This window comes from Myotis myotis, unplaced genomic scaffold (assembly GCF_014108235.1).
Source record: "Myotis myotis isolate mMyoMyo1 unplaced genomic scaffold, mMyoMyo1.p scaffold_m19_p_14, whole genome shotgun sequence".
Classification (NCBI taxonomy): domain Eukaryota; kingdom Metazoa; phylum Chordata; class Mammalia; order Chiroptera; family Vespertilionidae; genus Myotis; species Myotis myotis.
Window position 1 is genome coordinate 29753 of NW_023416318.1, and position 17004 is coordinate 46756.

General features: G+C 47.8%; 1 protein-coding gene across 1 annotated transcript; it reads left to right on the forward strand.

Moving 5' to 3' along the window:
• Nucleotides 1-4058: 4058 nt before the first annotated feature.
• FABP1 (fatty acid binding protein 1) lies at nt 4059-10344 on the forward strand. The gene is made up of 4 exons (XM_036335572.1): nt 4059-4231; nt 6151-6323; nt 7998-8090; nt 10235-10344. The coding sequence occupies exons 1-4, from the start codon at nt 4165-4167 to the stop codon at nt 10283-10285; spliced, it is 384 nt and encodes a 127-aa protein (XP_036191465.1). The 5' UTR covers nt 4059-4164; the 3' UTR covers nt 10286-10344.
• The last annotated feature ends 6660 nt before the right edge of the window (nt 10345-17004 follow it).

The following is a 17004-nucleotide window of genomic DNA, read 5'->3' on the forward strand; positions in this document are numbered from 1 at the left end:
TGTGGACTGAAGGGTCCTGGTTTGATTCCGGTCAAGGGCATGTACCTTGGTTGCAGGCACTTCCCCAGTAGGAAATGTGCAGGAGGCAGCTGATCGATGTTTCTCTCTCATCGATGTTTCTAACTCTCTATTCCTCTCCCTTCCTCTCTGTAAAAAAATCAATAAAATATATATATTTTTTTAAAGTTTTTCCTTCCTTGGCCGGTGTGCGAAGTGGTTAGAGCATCAGCCTGTGGACTGAAGGGTCTCGGGTTTGATTCCCGGTCAAGGGCACGTACCTCAATTGAATGTTTCTCTCTCTCTCTCTCTCTCTCTCTCTCTCCCTCCCTTACCCGCTCAATTAAAAACTAATGGGCCCAGCCCCAGGCAGTTTGGCTCAGTGAATAGAGCATCGGCCTATGGACTGAAGGGTCTCGAGTTGGATTCCCAGCAAGGGCACATACCTAGGTTGCAGGCTCCTCCCTGGCCCCAGCCCTCGTCAGTACTTGTTCAGGAGGCAACCAATGAATATGTCTAATATCTTCTCTTTGTCTTTCCATCTCTTTTCCATTCTCTCCAAAAATCAATGGAAAAATATCCTCAGGTGAGGATTAATAATGGGCCCAGCCAGTATGGCTCAGTGGTTGAGTATTGACCCATGAATCAGTAAGTCGCTGGTTCAATTCCTGGTCAGGGCATATGCCCAGGTTGTGGGCTTTATCTCCAGTAGGGGGTGTGCACGAGGCAGTTGATCAATGATTCTCTCTAATCATTAATGTTTCTATCTCTCCCTCTCCCTTCGTCTCTCTCTAAAATCAATAAAAACACATTTTTTGGTAATTAATGGGGAAAAAATCCTGGGGTGAGGATTAATATTTTTTAAAAAGTTTTTCCTGGAGGATATACGTATATCCTGAAATCCCACCAAAAGGATTTAAAACAGCACAAAACAGCCCAGCCGGCGTGGCTTAGTGGTTGAGTGTTGACCATAAACCAAGAAGTCACCGTTCAATTCCAGGTCAATGCACATGCCCAGGTTGCAGGCTCAATCCCCAGTCGGGGATGTGCAGGAGGCAGTTGATCAATGATTCTCTCTCATCATTGATGTTCCTATCTCTCTCTCCCTTACCCTTCCTCTCTGGAATCAATGAAAATATATTTTAAAAAATAAAACAGCACAAAATAAAAACACAACAGTTCCAGGACCTACAACATGGCCAACAGAGCTGATGCAAACTCTTTACTCAGCACAGCAAGAAGGTACAGAAATATAGCTGAGGTCACAAACAAGGATTAAAATCCCAGGTGCCATGAGCACAGAGGGCACTGAAGGTCAGAGCAATGAGCAGTTAGATGAGTCTGGGCACCTGGCGTGGTTGCCAGAACTGGAGACAGGCCCGGTGCCAGGAGCCTGGGTTTTCCTACCCCTCAGGAGAGGAGGCCGTAGGCCTGACACAAAGTGGGATGTGAGACACCTGGGAAGGCAGCTGCACCATAGTAAACCAGGGACTGGAGACACTGGCAATGGCCCAGGGAAATAGGAAGGAGCTTGTCCCCAAGCCCGGAGACAAACATAAAAATTGGTCCTGGGCTGGTGACACCTGATAACCTCTGGACACGTGGCAGAAGCAAATGCAAAGTGCTCTGAGTCCCTGTGATACAAGCTCACATTCCAGAAGGACTTGACCGTCACACAGGGCTTTCCCAGGCGGAGAGAAGGAGTGGACGCTCTCAAAGGCTGAATCCTTGTCCAGGCGGAGAAAAGAGCTGGGCCCAAACCCAGTACTTCCCATCTGTAGTCCTGCCTCTCGCCGATGGGTTCCCAGGGCACACCGGGAAGTGGGCAAGCTGGTACTGTAGGCCGCCTGGGATCAGACACAGGTGCAAAGGTGCCTCACTTAGAATGAATGCCAGTCATATCCTGGACATCACCTCCTCTCCCTCACCTCCATGCTGCTCAGCTGAGAAGGGAGCGTGAGAAGAGGGGACGTCTAGTGGGGACTGGAGGGGCACTGGAGTCTCTGGTTGACAAAAATCAGAAGCTGTTCCCATGAAGTGGGAATCTCTTTCTTGAAAGCCACTTGAACTTTGTCATCCCAATCAAGCTTATCTCTTCTTGTGTTTGCTTAGCTCATGGGTGGGAAATGTCATTCCCCTCTCCTCATTTTATGGAACACTGTTCACAAGTGATAAATTTTGAAACGGCCACTAACTTCCTTGGCCTCAAAACTCACACACAAGAAACCTGACCCAAAGGAGGCTAGTGGGGGTTGCCTGAGGGAGGATTGCACTGTCTAGGACCTGGGGGCAGGGGGCAGCGGGGGTTGGGGGGGGGCCAGGATTCTTGCCTTGTGACTGCCAGCTTAGTCTACCTGCCTCTCCAACTGTCAGGCTTCCATTTGCAGCGGGAGCTGTCAGCTCTTCACCGACTGTGCCAGACCCCTGACCAGGCCGCGTGCATCTGCCCAGGCATTGCCTGGAGAAGAAGTACAGGCAGTCACCGGCCCCGCTTTTCCTCAGACCCCGGGAAAGGAGTACCCAATGGCTCCAGGCTTCCTAGAGGCCTCTGGGATGGGTGCTGACTCTTCTAAGGAGAAACTTTCTCGACCCTCCTTCCCAATCTCCACCTTAGAGCCCAGTTAGCAGCACGGGGGAGGGGGGAGGGTGTCACCTGACATCTGTGGTCATGGGAGAGGGTCTGATGTGGCGTTTATATGCCAGGTGTGAACCAAAATGAATCTTAGGCTGTAATAAAGAGTAAAAAGCATTTCTTTCAGCAAAAAGGGGCAGCAGCCAGGAAACACAGATTCAAATAGCACCCTAGGTTGTGTTCCACCACAACAAAGTGGAAAGTTCCCAGCCAGGTTCTCAATCTCCCGGCTGCCCAGCCCCAGTGATTCCGTGGTTTGAGAGTGTGTGCCCACCAGGCTACTCCATATCTCTCTCTGTCTCTTCTCTTCCTTTTACGGGAAGAGCTATGGCCTCGTTATGTTTTGACGGCCTTATTTATTGGCCCATCATTAATTGGACATCTCTCAAGTGCCAGGTATGGGAATCCCAAAGAAGAAGTGCTGTGAAAGAGGATACATAGAGAAGTAATCCCAGAAGGAATTAGAATATAGGTGTTCGCCAAGTGCTCTACGGGCCCAGAGGAATCCCAGAGGAGGTGACCAGGTGAAGGGAAAGATGGGCGCAGAGAGCAGAGTGAGAGCGAGCACAGGGCATGGGCGGCCCCGATGCATCCAGTCGGCTCAGCAGGTACTGCCTTCTTTCTCTCCACTACCCTTTAGCTGCCTAATAAAATGCATCTCAGTTGCCACACAGCTGGTTTAAAGGCTTAAACCTTCCCTTTAGTATGTAGTGTTTTAACAATCTAAAAAGGAGACCTATGCCCTAGCCAGTTTGACTCAGTGGATAGAGCATCAGCCTGAGGACCAAAGGGTCCCAGGTTCAAATCTGATCAAGGGCATGTACCTCAGTTGCAGGCTCAATCCTCAGTCCTTGTCAGGGCACATGGGAGAGGCAGCCAATCGATGTGTCTCACATCCATGTTTTTCTCTCTATCTCCGCCCCCCCCCCCTCCACTCTCTCTAAAAAAAATCAATGGAAAAATATCCTTGGGTGAGGATTGAAAAAAAAAAAAAGGAGACTGATTTGGACTGTGGAGGAGGCATTCCCTCTAATACAAAATAGCTCCAGGGGCTGATGACATCTTTGTAAAAATTAAGTCTGTGGGAAGAGATCAAAAGGTTATGTAAATAAGGTGAGGTTTTGAGTTTAAAGGGATTATTTAGTATTTCCCTGTCTAGATCTAGATACACACAAGTGTATATACACACAAAACATGTATGTGTAGCTACGTATACACACACACACACATATATACACACACATTTCATGGGTGAGGAGCACCTTAAAGGCTGCAGGACCATAGGGCTTTGCATTTGATTGACACCGGTTAATGTTTGCTGAATTAGAGCAAATCTCTGCTGTGCCTCTCCTGTGTGTTTTTTATCGTTGACCATTGCTCTCGAGTTAATATTTGAACCTGGCCATAAAGGAGGTGACAGATGCTGACCTATGGCCAACACTCAAAGGGGAAATTACCTCTTATAAATCAGCCCACACTGGCCAGCCCCACCAGCAGAGCTGCCGACCAACTGTGGAGGGAGTCTCATCGCCACCATGAATTTCTCCGGCAAGTACCAGCTGCAGAGCCAGGAAAACTTTGAGCCCTTCATGAAGGCAATTGGTGAGTGCTGACCCGGGCACCAAGCCGGCGGTCATGGCAATCAGTGTCTGAGCTGGCAGGGGATGGCTGGTCACAGATGCAGGCTGGATGCTGGGATGGGAGGAGAGGCTCGGGCTTTCTGCAGACCAGGGCCCTGTGGTGCGTGTTCCTTTTGCAGTCACTGGCAGCTTGTGCTGGTCCTCACTGAACGTGGCCACCCACAGGCGAGTGCAAGGAGCACTGAACGAGTGTCTGATTTGGATTGAAGCCACCTCTGCTAGTAACTCACTGTGTGACCTTGTTCATTCATTCATTCATCCAGCCAGCCATTCATTCTCCTAGCATTGATTCAAGCCCAACCATATTCTAAGCACCGTGCTGGACAGATACAAGGGACACATGACATTGAGCCCCATTTCCAAAGTCACAGTTTAGCGAGGAAAAGGAGACAAAATAAATACAATAAAGAATCTCCTAATGCGTACTGAGTGTTGACTCAGTGCCAGGCACTGTGCCAAGCCCTTGATATGCAATATCCCATTGAATCCTCAATGAAAGAACTCTGCATTGGGTACTATTATTTTTCCCATTTTACAGTCAAAGCAACTGAGACCTTGAAAGGTTAAGTAATCCCAACCAAGGTCACTCAGGTAGGGAGTGTTTGCACCAGGAATTGAAGCAGGCACTGGCTCCCAGAGACCCCACTTTCACCTGCTGTGTCCCCCAGAGGATTGTGCAGGAGGATGTGGTGCTCATGGGAGGGCAAGGAGAGGAGGTTTGATGTGATGAAGGTGAGCCTTGGCTAACCTTGGGAGATGAGCAGGTGTCCACTAGGGGACTGGAAAAGGGGATGGTACTCCCAGTAGAGGAAAGCTTATAAGCAAAGGGGCCATGTGACAAGGAAGGGCGCCAAGAGGGAGAAGGGTGGGAAAGACAGCAAAGACAGAGGGAGGAGGGACTTCAGGGCCAGCAGAGAGCTTGGATCTACTGTAGGGCAAGTGATGCCACCTCTCTGTGGCTCACATCCCTCACCTGTGCAACAGGACACTATCAATGCACGTGGGTTTGTAAACCTCAATTCATATGACACCACAGACATGCTCTGAAATTTGTAAAGCTCTGTCCCAGGGCAAGGGACTCCTGATACCTCCTCTTCGAGAGCCTTGCCAGCAGAGGTTGAGATAGGGCTGGGTGGACAGATGTTGACCAGGACAGGCCCAGTTGGTGCATGTTGCTCTGGCATCATAGCACCCCAACCCCACGTCTCACTCTCAAGAGTGACCTGGCCTGGAAGGTAAACTGTATCAGCCAACTTGAGTGTGAAGGATGAAATGCTTATGCTCAAAGAGAAAATTCTCTGGGTGTTAAAGGAGGAAGAGTGAGGAAGGAGAGTGAGCAAGAACCAGGTGCTCACGACGGGAGAGGTCTTCAGCCCTAGCCGGTTTGGCCCAGTGGATAGAGCATCGGCCTGCAGACCAAAGGGTCCCAGGTTCGATTACAGTTGGGGGCACGTACCTTAGTTGTAGACTCCTCCCCGGTCAGGGAGCACACAGGAGGCAACCAATTGATGTGTTTCTCTCAGATCGATGTTTCTCTCTGTGTTTCCCTCTCTCTTCCACTCTCTCTAAAAAATCCTCTGGTGAGGATTAAAAAAAAAAAAAAAAAAAAAAAAAAAGACAGGAGAGGTCTTCAGGCCAAGGAGTGTCTTCTTTATGAACCAACTGACAAGATGGTGAGCCGGCCAGGGCAGGTCAAGTCGGGCCACTGACCTTTCCTTTCAAAGGTCAAGGCCCATGTTACTCATAGGATTCCATGCCTGTGGCCTCCAGGGAGTCACAGCACCTCCCTCTCCCCCCCTCCGTACTACAAACTTTCTCTGTGGCCACTGCCTGGCAACTCCAACCTCTGCCCATCTCTAAACCTCAGATGGTTTCCACCAGGTCTGCCTGACGACCTCATCCAGAAGGGGAAGGACATCAAGGGAGTGTCGGAAGTCGTGCAGAATGGGAAGCACTTCAAGCTCACCGTCACCACCGGGTCCAAAGTGATCCAGAACGAGTTCACCTTGGGGGAGGAGTGCGAGCTGGAGACCATGACTGGGGAGAAGGTCAAGGTAGGAGATGCCCCTCCAGCCACACTCTGCTTCTGGAACTTTTCTTGGAGCTTGGTCCCAGGGCTTCCTCCCTCGAGGGTCACACTTCACAATTCCCACCATGGATGCCCTATCTCTGAACTTACTTCTGGGGCGAGAAGCAGAGGGACAAAGTCAACGCTTGGGGAAGAAGCTCTTAGTGAAAACTTCCCTAAGGACTGATGATGGGGTGGGCTGGCCCAAGAATCCGAGCTCTCCCAATGCGGAGGAACTGGCGGAGCCATGCCTACAGCCAGGGACTAAGTCCCAGGTTCTTCCAGGCCCAACAGTGGGCAAGTGGGGGTCAGTGAAAAACCCTTCACAGAGCCTGGGTCTCCTTGAGTCCAAATTAAACTGGCTTTGCTGGGCTTCGAGCCAGTGGTCCTGGGGAGAAGCTTCCTGGAGGAGGTGCTGGCAACCCCAGAATATCAAACGTTCAAGGGTGATCCCCAAGCCCCCAGCCTCAGCTACCTCATCTGTAAAACAGGCACCATCACCCTTCCCAGACTGAAGGCAGGGCCACATCCCTCCCGCTGGGCTGTGGCTCAGGTGTGTAATGAGCACTGGGTGCGGGCTGTGTGAGCGTCAGCAGGCGCTGGCATGGAGATCCAGGCACTGGGGTGCCCGCCACAAGGAGCCTCTCTTCCTTGCTTAGAAACTCCATCCACCCCAGCACGGCCAGCACCGCTGAACAGCCACCTCCACTCCTCCCCTCCAGACAATTTCGTGCATTGGGCTCAGCACGTTGGTATTTTTACCTCTTCTGATCAGTCTTTATTTCTGCTTCTCCAGATACAACACTACAGGTCAGGAAATCTGTGATAAAATTTAGGAGGAAAAATCCTTTCTATGTGCCCACAGGAAGGGGCATGTGGTCATGTGTTTTACCATAGACCTTTTCCGATTGTCCATTTTTGAGGAAAATTTTTAACCTTGGCTGGTGTCTTCTGCTCCCTGTTTCCTCTTCCTGGGCTTCTGTTGCCTCTCCCTGGATGCATAAAGCTTGAGAAGGAGACCCCAATAAGAATGATAAGCATGCTGGAATGTGCTCTCCCAACTGGCCAGTTCTTAAATCTTGCTACCACCTCCCTCTATTAGCTTGGAGAATTGAGATTTTACTCAAGTTTACCTTAGTGTTTTGAGCCAGTTAAGTGTTGTGTTGCTGATTTCTAGATCACCTAGCATAAATTTAAAAGTCTGGCTAAAGATACCCTGACAGTTTCTTCTAGTGATTTTCTTTTAAGTAAATTTTTTAATGTTTTTATTGATGTCAGAGAGAGGCAGGGAGACGGAGAGAGAGAGATAGAGATAGAAACATTAATGATGAAAGAGAATCATTGATTGGCTGCCTCCTGCACACTCCCCACTAGGGATCAAGCCCGCAACCCAGGCATGTGCCCTGACCAGGAATTGAAAGGTGACCTCCTGGTTCATAGGTCGACGCTCAACTGCGAGCCACATCAGCCAGGGCTTCTTTTAGTTTTTAAATACAATTCACTTCTATTAGGAGTCAGAGAGCTGGGACATGGGCCTTCTATAAAGAGGAGTGGTGGGTTGTTGTCAGCAGAGACCCATGCCAGGGACCCAACCTCATTAACAAAGGCCTTGCTCCCTGCCAGACCCTTCCTCACGGGCCATCTCTTCTGTCCCCTGCAGGCAGTGGTGCAGCTGGAAGGTGAGAATAAACTGGTGACATCTTTCAAAGGCATCAAGTCCGTGACGGAACTCAATGGAGACACAGTCATCCACGTAAGTTGCCACTCTGAGCTGTGGCTCCCAGTGCTTGAGGGGAGAAGTGCGGGGCCGAGTGAGGAGCCGCCTTTCCCCCCACCTTTGCAGCTGTTCGTCTCTGCTGCCACCTCCTGAGGACCCACTATGTGTGTCAATATGTGTGGCAATTGACACACATATCTGCAATCTTCTCAGCAACGCTGCGTTTTCTAAATGGGGACACTGAGGCAGCAAATAGCGAGGAAAGGCAGAGCTAGGGTTCCTCTCAGTGGGGTCTGTCTCATAGGGCTGCCACCTACAGTTGCAGCACAGCACACCTTCGGGGGAACCACTCTCCTTACAGACAGGTTAGATTTACATACTTATTACAATTGTGCAGTGTCTGCCAGTCAGGAGTGTTAGTCTAGGAGTTCAGTGCATTAGGGTAGCTTTCCAACAGATCAGTGAGGAAGGGGCACCCTTTTCTAATTCACCAGACTCCATATGTGCAGGCAGAGGCCCCAGCTGGGGCTTCCCCACTCACCCTGGGCTCCTTCGGGCTGTCCTTCCACCACCACATTCCTGGTCCGGATTCACCACTCCAGCCTCCCCACTTCCTTCTCTCCTCCTTGCCCTACCCTTCCTTCACCAAACCTAAGTAAGATGGGGCAGGAGAGGTCTCGGTAGGAGGAGACCGGGGTCATGGAGAGCCACCAGCACAGCCCACCCTCCTCAGTCTCCACTGGGATTTGGCCTCGGGACACGCTCACGGGCCAGAGGGCAGGAGTCCACTCATCGCCTCCTGTGTGCCTCTGATTCACAGAACAGCCCTTCCATTGGCACAGAACCCACACGCGAGGCAGGCTTTGTTTGGCCAAAAGTTGGTCCTTTTGTTGCTTTTGCTGTTGTATGACAGTGCCATGATTATTAGCCAGAGCCCTTCTCTTCCGCCTCCACGCTGACCAAGCAGCCACAAAGACTTCTACGTGCCCTACAAGCCCAGGGCAGTCAACAAATGCCTTTGCCCATTCGGCATTAATAAGGAGAATCCTATTCATGGCAGTTTTATGGCAGCTTACGAATCTGGCACACTGCCGTGGTGGGTGCCACGTCATCCTTGGCGCCTGGCTGCCAGCCACGTCTGTCTCCGACCCAGTGCAGTGTCTCTCCATCAATGATGTCTCCTGACTCTTCCTTGCCCCAGACTGTACTTCAGGGAGTAACAGCCGGCAGGATGCTGCTCAAGGGGTCTGTCCCCACTCAATCCAAGTGGAAAAATCCCTCAACTTGGAAGAGTGTGAGAGTCAACCATGAAACATGCGGTCCCAGCCCCAACCCGGGCACATTCACAGCAGCTCAGGGAAGCACCAGCAGGGGAGCAGGAGAGGATCAGTCCTGGGCTTAGCCTTGACCATTGTCCTTCAACACTCTCCATCTCTTCTAGCCCTCACATCTCCAGTGAAGGAGGCAGGATGAGGGGTTTAATAGACAGGTTGACCTGTCCAAGGTCTTCGACAATGAGTTGTAGAACCAAGGTTCAAACCCAAGTCTTTCCATTCCATTCCATTGCTACAGAAACTAAGAGACCCCTTTTTAACGCTAATGACATTGCCACAGTCTTGTACAGAGCATTAGTGGGAGGATGGGGTGGGGGTAAAGGGCACATGCCTCAAAAACTCAAAAACGGATAAGCCCAAGAAATCCAGGGGTTTTATATGCTTCGCAGTTTTGGAGGTAATTAGGCCCTACCTGCTATGTTCCAGGCTGGGTGCCTCGATGTTTCCATATACGTGTGTCCTTGCTACTCAACATGTGTTTGGTACATATTAGGCACTCAATCAAACTTTGAGAAATGGGATTGGACAAAACTGGTTTTGATGGTCACGCTCTAACAGTCATTAATGTAGAAAAGACTTCAGTAAGAGCCAGGATAACTCTCCACATGAGGAAGGAAAGTGACAAAAAGTTGGCCTGGGATTTTAGAAAAGATTGCCAACCCTTTCTCTGATCCTATAAAAAACAGAGGACTCCTTGGGCTGTTACACATGATAGCATATTTACAGCTGATTTGATGACTTAGTCATCTTTTACAATTCAACATCAGATGGTTAGAGAGGTTAGATTGCATGCTTAATACAATTTTGCAGTCATACTTATTGCATGATTTCTTTTCTGACTTTCAGACCATGACATTGGGTGACATTGTCTTCAAGAGAATCAGCAAGAGAGTTTAGACATCTGCACTTCATATTCTCTCACTGTGTAAAATTAATGTAATAAAGTAAACTTTGTTAAAAAAAAAATGTCTTTGCTTCTTGGTGGCCTCTCATGGGTGCTGTTATTGACATCAGTAAGCACTGACCACCTATATTTTCATAAACTTTGATAACCTGCACATTCCATCCTCATGGGGTCAGGTCTGAAGCAGACCCCAGGCTGCCCACTTGGGGGATGCCACAAGGAACATGAAATGTGGCTGGATTTGTAGAACAGCCCTAAATGACCTTTCCTAGGAGTTGGGGCAAATGGATATGCGGTGTGCTGGCCCAAAGGGAAAGGTGGGTCCCTGTGGGGACAGAGAGTGTGGCCACAGCGGCCTCACCCACCAGTGGACATGCACAAAAAGAGCAGGCGCTGGCCCACCAATGAACAATTCTCCTCCTGGGGGAGGCCTGAGTGAGGAGCTTAGCAAGGGGTGCCAGAGCAAACAGAGGAAGCTCAGAAGGAAAGTCCCTACATGCAATGAGCAGAGGCAGAATGTGGGAGAAGAATGATTTCTCTGAACAGTACCTATAACAGGCTCTGGTAGTTGTTATGGGTTAAGCTGCATCTCCCCCAAATTTGCATGTTAAAGTCCTAACCCTCATTACCTCCAGAATGTGACCTTATTTCAAAATAGGGCCATTGCAGATGCAGTGAGTCAAGTTAACGTGAGGTCACACTGGAGTAGGGTGGGCCTAACCCAATACGCTGGCATCCTTTCTAAAAGGGGGAATTTGAACAGAGACACCTCACAGGGAGCACACAGCGTGAAACTAGGAGGTGTGCTGTCCCACGCCCAGGACCCACCAGAAGCTGGAGCGGGGCCTGGAGCAGGTCCTTCCCTGGAGCCCTCAGAGGCATTGCGGCCCTGCCAGCACCTTTCTCTCAGATGTCTGGCCTCCAGACACCCTGCTGTGCTGTAAGCCGCCAGTCTGTAGCAGTTTGTTATGGCAGCCCCGGCAAAGTCACAGTGTCCATTCCCCAACGTCAAAGAGCTGCCATCCTCGGCATTTCCATCTTCTTCACACCTCCCAGCTCCCAGAACTTGCCCAGCTCCCAGAAAGCTCAACAAAGAAGCTATTTGGGGAAAATCCAGTTTTCCTCTTCTGTTTGCACACGGAACACTTTAGTCTTTTTTTTATTTTTATTTTTTTGTTTTTCATTTCTTTTTTTTTTTTTTTACAGTATTGTTGAGTATTTTTTATTTTTATTTATTTTTTAATAACTCTTTATTGTTGAAAGTATTACATATGTCCCCCTTTTTCCCCCATTGGCCCCCTCCAGCCCGCCCTCCCACCTCCCGCCCCAGGCTTCAGCACCTAATTGGGTTGTGCATATATGCATACAAGGTCTTTGGTTGATTACCTCCTTCCCACCCACCCTCCCCCACCTTCCCTCTGAGATCCCACACTCTGCTTCATGCTTCCATGTCTCTGGATCCACTCTGTTCATCAGTTTATTTTGTTACTTAGATTCCACATATGAGTCCGATCATGTGATAGAGTTGTCTTTCTCTGACTGACTTATTTCTCTGAGCATGATACTCTCCAGGTCTCTCCATGCTGTTTCAAAGGGTAAGAGATTCTTCTTTTTTACTGCTGCATAGTATTCCATGGTATCAATGTGCCACAGCTTTTTTATTCACTCATCTACTGATGGGCACTTGGGCTGTTTTCAGAGCTTAGCTATTGTAGATTGTGCGGCTATGTACATAGGGGCGCATATATTCTTTCTGATTGGTGCTTCAGGTTTCTTAGTATATATTTCTCAAAGTGGGATCACTGGGTCAAATGGCAGTTCCATATTTAATTTTCTGAGGACACTCCATCCTGTTTTCCATAATGGCTGCACCAGTCTGCATTCCCACCAGCAGCAGAACACTTTATTCTGATATTTCTGATCACCCAATGTGTGTGTGTGTAGGACACCAGCTGGGTGTGCCACAATTTAACTCTGTTCTGACACTGTCTACCTGGAGATAGTGTCAGATCCCACAGGTTAAGGGCTCAGTCCCGTGAGACCGCCACCCTCCCACACAGGTTAGAGCCCAACTTGGCTGGAAATGACCTCCTCCACTTTGGATCTGATTATTTGCTAGAATAGCTCACAGAACTCAGAGACACACGCACATGCATCTGTTTATTAAAGGATATGATTTAAAAAAAAAATACAGGTGAACAGCCGGATGAAGACACACAGGGAGGTCTGGAAGGGTCTGAGCACAGGAGCCTCTGACCCTGAGGAGTTGGGGTTGTCACTCCCCCAGAACATAAATGTGTTCACCGTCCTGAAAGCTCAGAACCCCATACTATTGGGGTCCGTGGAGGCTGCCTCCTGTAGGCATGATCCAGTATTAACTCCTTTTCTAGCCCCTTTTCCTCTCTGAAGAAGTGGGAGGTGGAGCTGAAAATGACAACCTTGGTCTTTCTAACTGCTTCCTCTTTCTGGGGACCAGACCCACCCGGGAGCCACCTGGGAGCCACCCGGGAGCCCTCCCCAAGTTCCCTCATGGGAACAAAAGAGGATCCTCATGTTCTTATGACTTGAGAATTAGGAGGGTTCCAGGAGCCCTGTTTCGGGGACTGAGGATGAAGACCAAATGCATATTTCTTATTATAAATCACAATACCTTAATAAATGAATGAATTAACAAATGAATCTGTCACATTTCAACTTCTAGATTTGAAACCCAATTACTTGTTACTTAGATTATTTCACAGTCAACCTAAGGCATCTCCCTTCCTCCCTCCCTTTCTCTCTCTCTCTCTCTCTCTCTCTCTCTCTCTCTCTCTCTCTCTCTCTCTCTCTCCTGCAAGCCTCCACCCTGCTCATAGCCATCTTCCTCAACAGAGCTGATCCCATACTTCCTGGTTCATTGCCCAGCACATAAGGGTCAAACTCCTAAACCTGCATTCAAGTCTCTGTACCAGGGGTCAGTCATCTCTGTAAAAACCTAGAAAGAGAACAGTGTCCGTCACCATCCTCAGTTATGCTGGCAGCACAGAAACAGCCACAGATAGTGCACAAATGGGTGTAGTTATGTTTCATAAGACTTGACTTATGGACGCTGAAATGTGAATTCCATATCGTTTTTATGTTGTAAAGTAATCATCTTCTTTTGTGTTTTTTTAATCATTTAAACATGTGAAAACCATTCTTAGCTCATACATTGTACAGAAGCAGGCGGCAGCCACCTCTGAGCCATGGACGGGAGCTTGCCGACCCTTGTCCCATCATAGCTGCCCCGCCTTACCTAGCGTCGCTCCCTTTCCTCTAACATGCACACCAGCCAAGCCACACAACCTCTCGGTCCCCTGGTGATTGAAGTGCCACCTCCTGCAGGAAAGCGTCCTGCCCTGCACATCGGCATTTGATCTGCACCATTCTTGTGGAATGAAGTTCTTCCTGCCTTCCCCGATAGCAGCGGTTCTCAACCTGTGGGTCGCAACCCTTTGGGGGTCGAACGACCCTTTCACAGACCTTTCCTAAGACCATCGGAAAACACATATAATTACATATTGTATTTGTGACTAATCACTATGCTTTAATTATGTTCAATTTGTAACAATGAAAATACATTTATGGTTGGGGGTCACCACAACATGAGGAACTGTATTAAAGGGTCGCGGCATTAGGAAGGTTGAGAACCGCTGCACTATAGTGTTCTCCATGCCTGTGCCTTCCTTCTCCCACAGGGACTAGGGTCTTGGGAAAAGGGGAAAGCAATCTTTCAGGAGCTAAGGCAGACTTAAGGAAAGAGCTTCAAAGCTTCAATAAAGACTCAGGGTTGGGAGATACAAAAAAAAAAAATCCAAAGAACCAACGGCATACTACAACATACCACTCACAAAAATAAATTCCAGATGAACTAAAGAGCTAAAGGGATAAATGTGAAATATTAGAAATAGACATGATGATAGGTAAGTAACTTGAATTGTAGAAGACCTTCTTAAGCACAGTGCAAAAACCATGAAGAAAAAGGTTAATTCATTTTACTACCTCAAGCATTTTCAATTTTATATGAAAAAAGGCACTGTAAACACAATTTCAAAAAAAAAAAAAAAGCAACCACGTGGGAGAAAATATTTGTGGCTTATGTAACCGAGGTTAATAGACAGGATATAAAAACCTCCCCAAATTAATAAGACCAACAAGTCAATGGCAAGGTGGGCTGAGGACATTCATGAGGCATTCACAATATGAGATACGCTTAGTGTCACAGTAATCAGGAAGGGGGAATGTAAGATGAGATATCATTTTACAAATCAAACCAGCAAAAAGTAAAATGATTGGTCGCATCCAGTGTTTGCAAGGGGGTGAAGCTGGGAAACTCGTGCGGCCCATATGGAATACCGTGTAACGGTAGTCATTACTTTTTCTCAGCGTGACTTCCCTAGCACCGAGCAATGCCACTGCTGTGTATGTCCCAGAGAAATGCTGAGACGTGTGCACAAAGAAGCATATAAGGGCGCAACACCAAAAACGGAAAACAAATTCCCATCAGCTAGAAAAGGCGAAATCAACTGTGGAACAGCCATGCTCTGAAATAACCTCTTGGAGATGAATTGGACAAGCAGAGCTATATGGACCGATATAGAACTACCTCTAAGACAGGGGTTCTCAACCTCCTGGCCCTTTAAATACAGTTCCTCATGTTGTGACCCAACCATAAAATTATTTTCATTGCTACTTATAACTGTAATGTTGCTACTGTTATGAATCGTAATGTAAATATCTGATAGGCAGGATGGTCTTAGGCGACCCCTGTGAAAGGGTCATTCGACCGCCAAAGGGGTCGCGACCCACAGGTTGAGAACCACTGCTCTAAGACAAAGCTTAAATCTTTTTTATTTAAAAAAGCAAGTTTTAGAACAATACTAACAGTATAATATCATTCATGTAAATTTTGTTAAAATGTGAAACAAAATTATCTATTTATATAGAGATACAGGGTGTGTGTGTGTGTGATAATGGGTGGTTATATAATAGCCATTATCCTACAGTGGGAACAGGAATTGGTTGGGAGGTCAAGAGAGCTTTCTGCATTATTTGTATTGTTTGAATCTTTTCCAAGGAAGTAATTTTGTGGAACTATTTTTTTTTAATGAGCAATGATTTTTTTTAAAAAGCAGATGATGTAAAGTAAAAATATTGGGCTTCAAGCTATTGTTCAACTAATCTATGATTTTCTATCTCAGTTTTCTCATCTGTAAAATGGGCAATACAATATCTTCTCTCTTTTATAAGGAGCCTATGAAACAATGCAAATACCATCCACGTGAAACATGTGATTATTGCCACTTGGATTCCTCAGGGAACTGCAGTGGGTTTGACATTCAGACCATGAGCAGAAGCTCTATTATGCCCAGAGGAACATCGGTGAGTGGATGAAGGGGCACAGAGAGGAAAAGCAGTTTGCCTGGGACTACCCAGCTGATAAATGGTGAAGCTGGGGTCCTTGGACTCTCAAAACACAGGAGGAGCGAAGTAGTAGAAACAAGGTACCTCAGCCAGGCCTCTAGGGAGCTGAACAAACCCCCAGTCTCCTCCTAATTGGGAACACGCCGGGTTTAGAAGGGGATTGTTTGTATGTTTTCGCCTGAAAAGGAGAATACATTTTAAATGCTGAACTTAGATCTTGTACAGGTGCCCGAAGCCTGCTTTGAGTAAATTGAGAAAACAGCTGTTGGTTGTATCAGCTATTTTTCTCTCCTGATCCTTCTGCCTTCTCGGTCCGGCTGTTCTGTGTACATCACACCAACAGAGGGCGCTCCTTCTCAAAGCCAATTGATTTGAGAAGAGCCAGTTTGGGTGTACATATCCATACAAAAGTAGACATTTCTGTGTGGCTTCTTCTTCTTTTTTAAAAAATATATTTTTATTCCAGAGAGGAAGGGCGAGGGAGGGAGAGATAGAAACATCAATGATGAGAGAGAATCACTGATGGGCTGCCTCCTGCACACTCCACACTAGGGATCAAGCCCACAACCCTGGCATGTGTCCTGACCAGGAATAGAACCGTGACCTCCTGGTTCATAGGTCAATGTTCAACCACTGAGCCACGTTGGCCTGGCTTTTCTTCTTTTTCCTGTTTTTAACTGTTTGCCATTAGAGTAAAGAAAGTGATTTTTTCTGTCTTGTGGGAGGGGGCTCTCAGTCCATAATCTTCAGAGCACTTTTCTATACATACTCGAGGCATAGAGTGACCACCTGATCTTTTTCTAGTACTTCTTACCAGAAAAACGTGGAGACGTGGAATTTATTTATCTGCTTTACAACCTAGCCTCGTTAAGCCAAGTCAGGGCTGGGCGGCACTCAGCTCTGAGGACACAGTGATCCCTGGGAGACTTGCCAACTTGCAGTCTAGCAGGGAGGCCAATCCATAATCCACATGGTGACAGTATGATCCGTGCCATGACGCCGGTGTGAGCAAGCTCCAGAGGCTGCCTGCCCAGATCTTAGGGAGCTAGGTAGGTGGTGAGGTGGTGAGTAAAGGTCTAGAACAGCAGTTCTCAACCTGTGGGTTGCCAACCTGTGGGTCGCAACCCCTTTGGGGGTCAAACGAGCCTTTCACAGGGGTCGCCTAAGACCATTGGAAAATACATATATAATTACATATTGTTTTTATGATTAATCACTATGCTTTAATTATGTTCAATTTATAACAATGAAAATACATCCTGCATATCAA

Coding starts and splice junctions, on each gene's coding strand:
- FABP1 (XM_036335572.1), top strand. CDS start 4,165: ATGAATTTCTCCGGCAAGTACCAGCTGCAGAGCCAGGAAAACTTTGAG. Junction 4,232..6,150: donor GCCCTTCATGAAGGCAATTG/GTGAGTGCTGAC, acceptor GGTTTCCACCAG/GTCTGCCTGACGACCTCATC. Junction 6,324..7,997: donor TGACTGGGGAGAAGGTCAAG/GTAGGAGATGCC, acceptor TGTCCCCTGCAG/GCAGTGGTGCAGCTGGAAGG.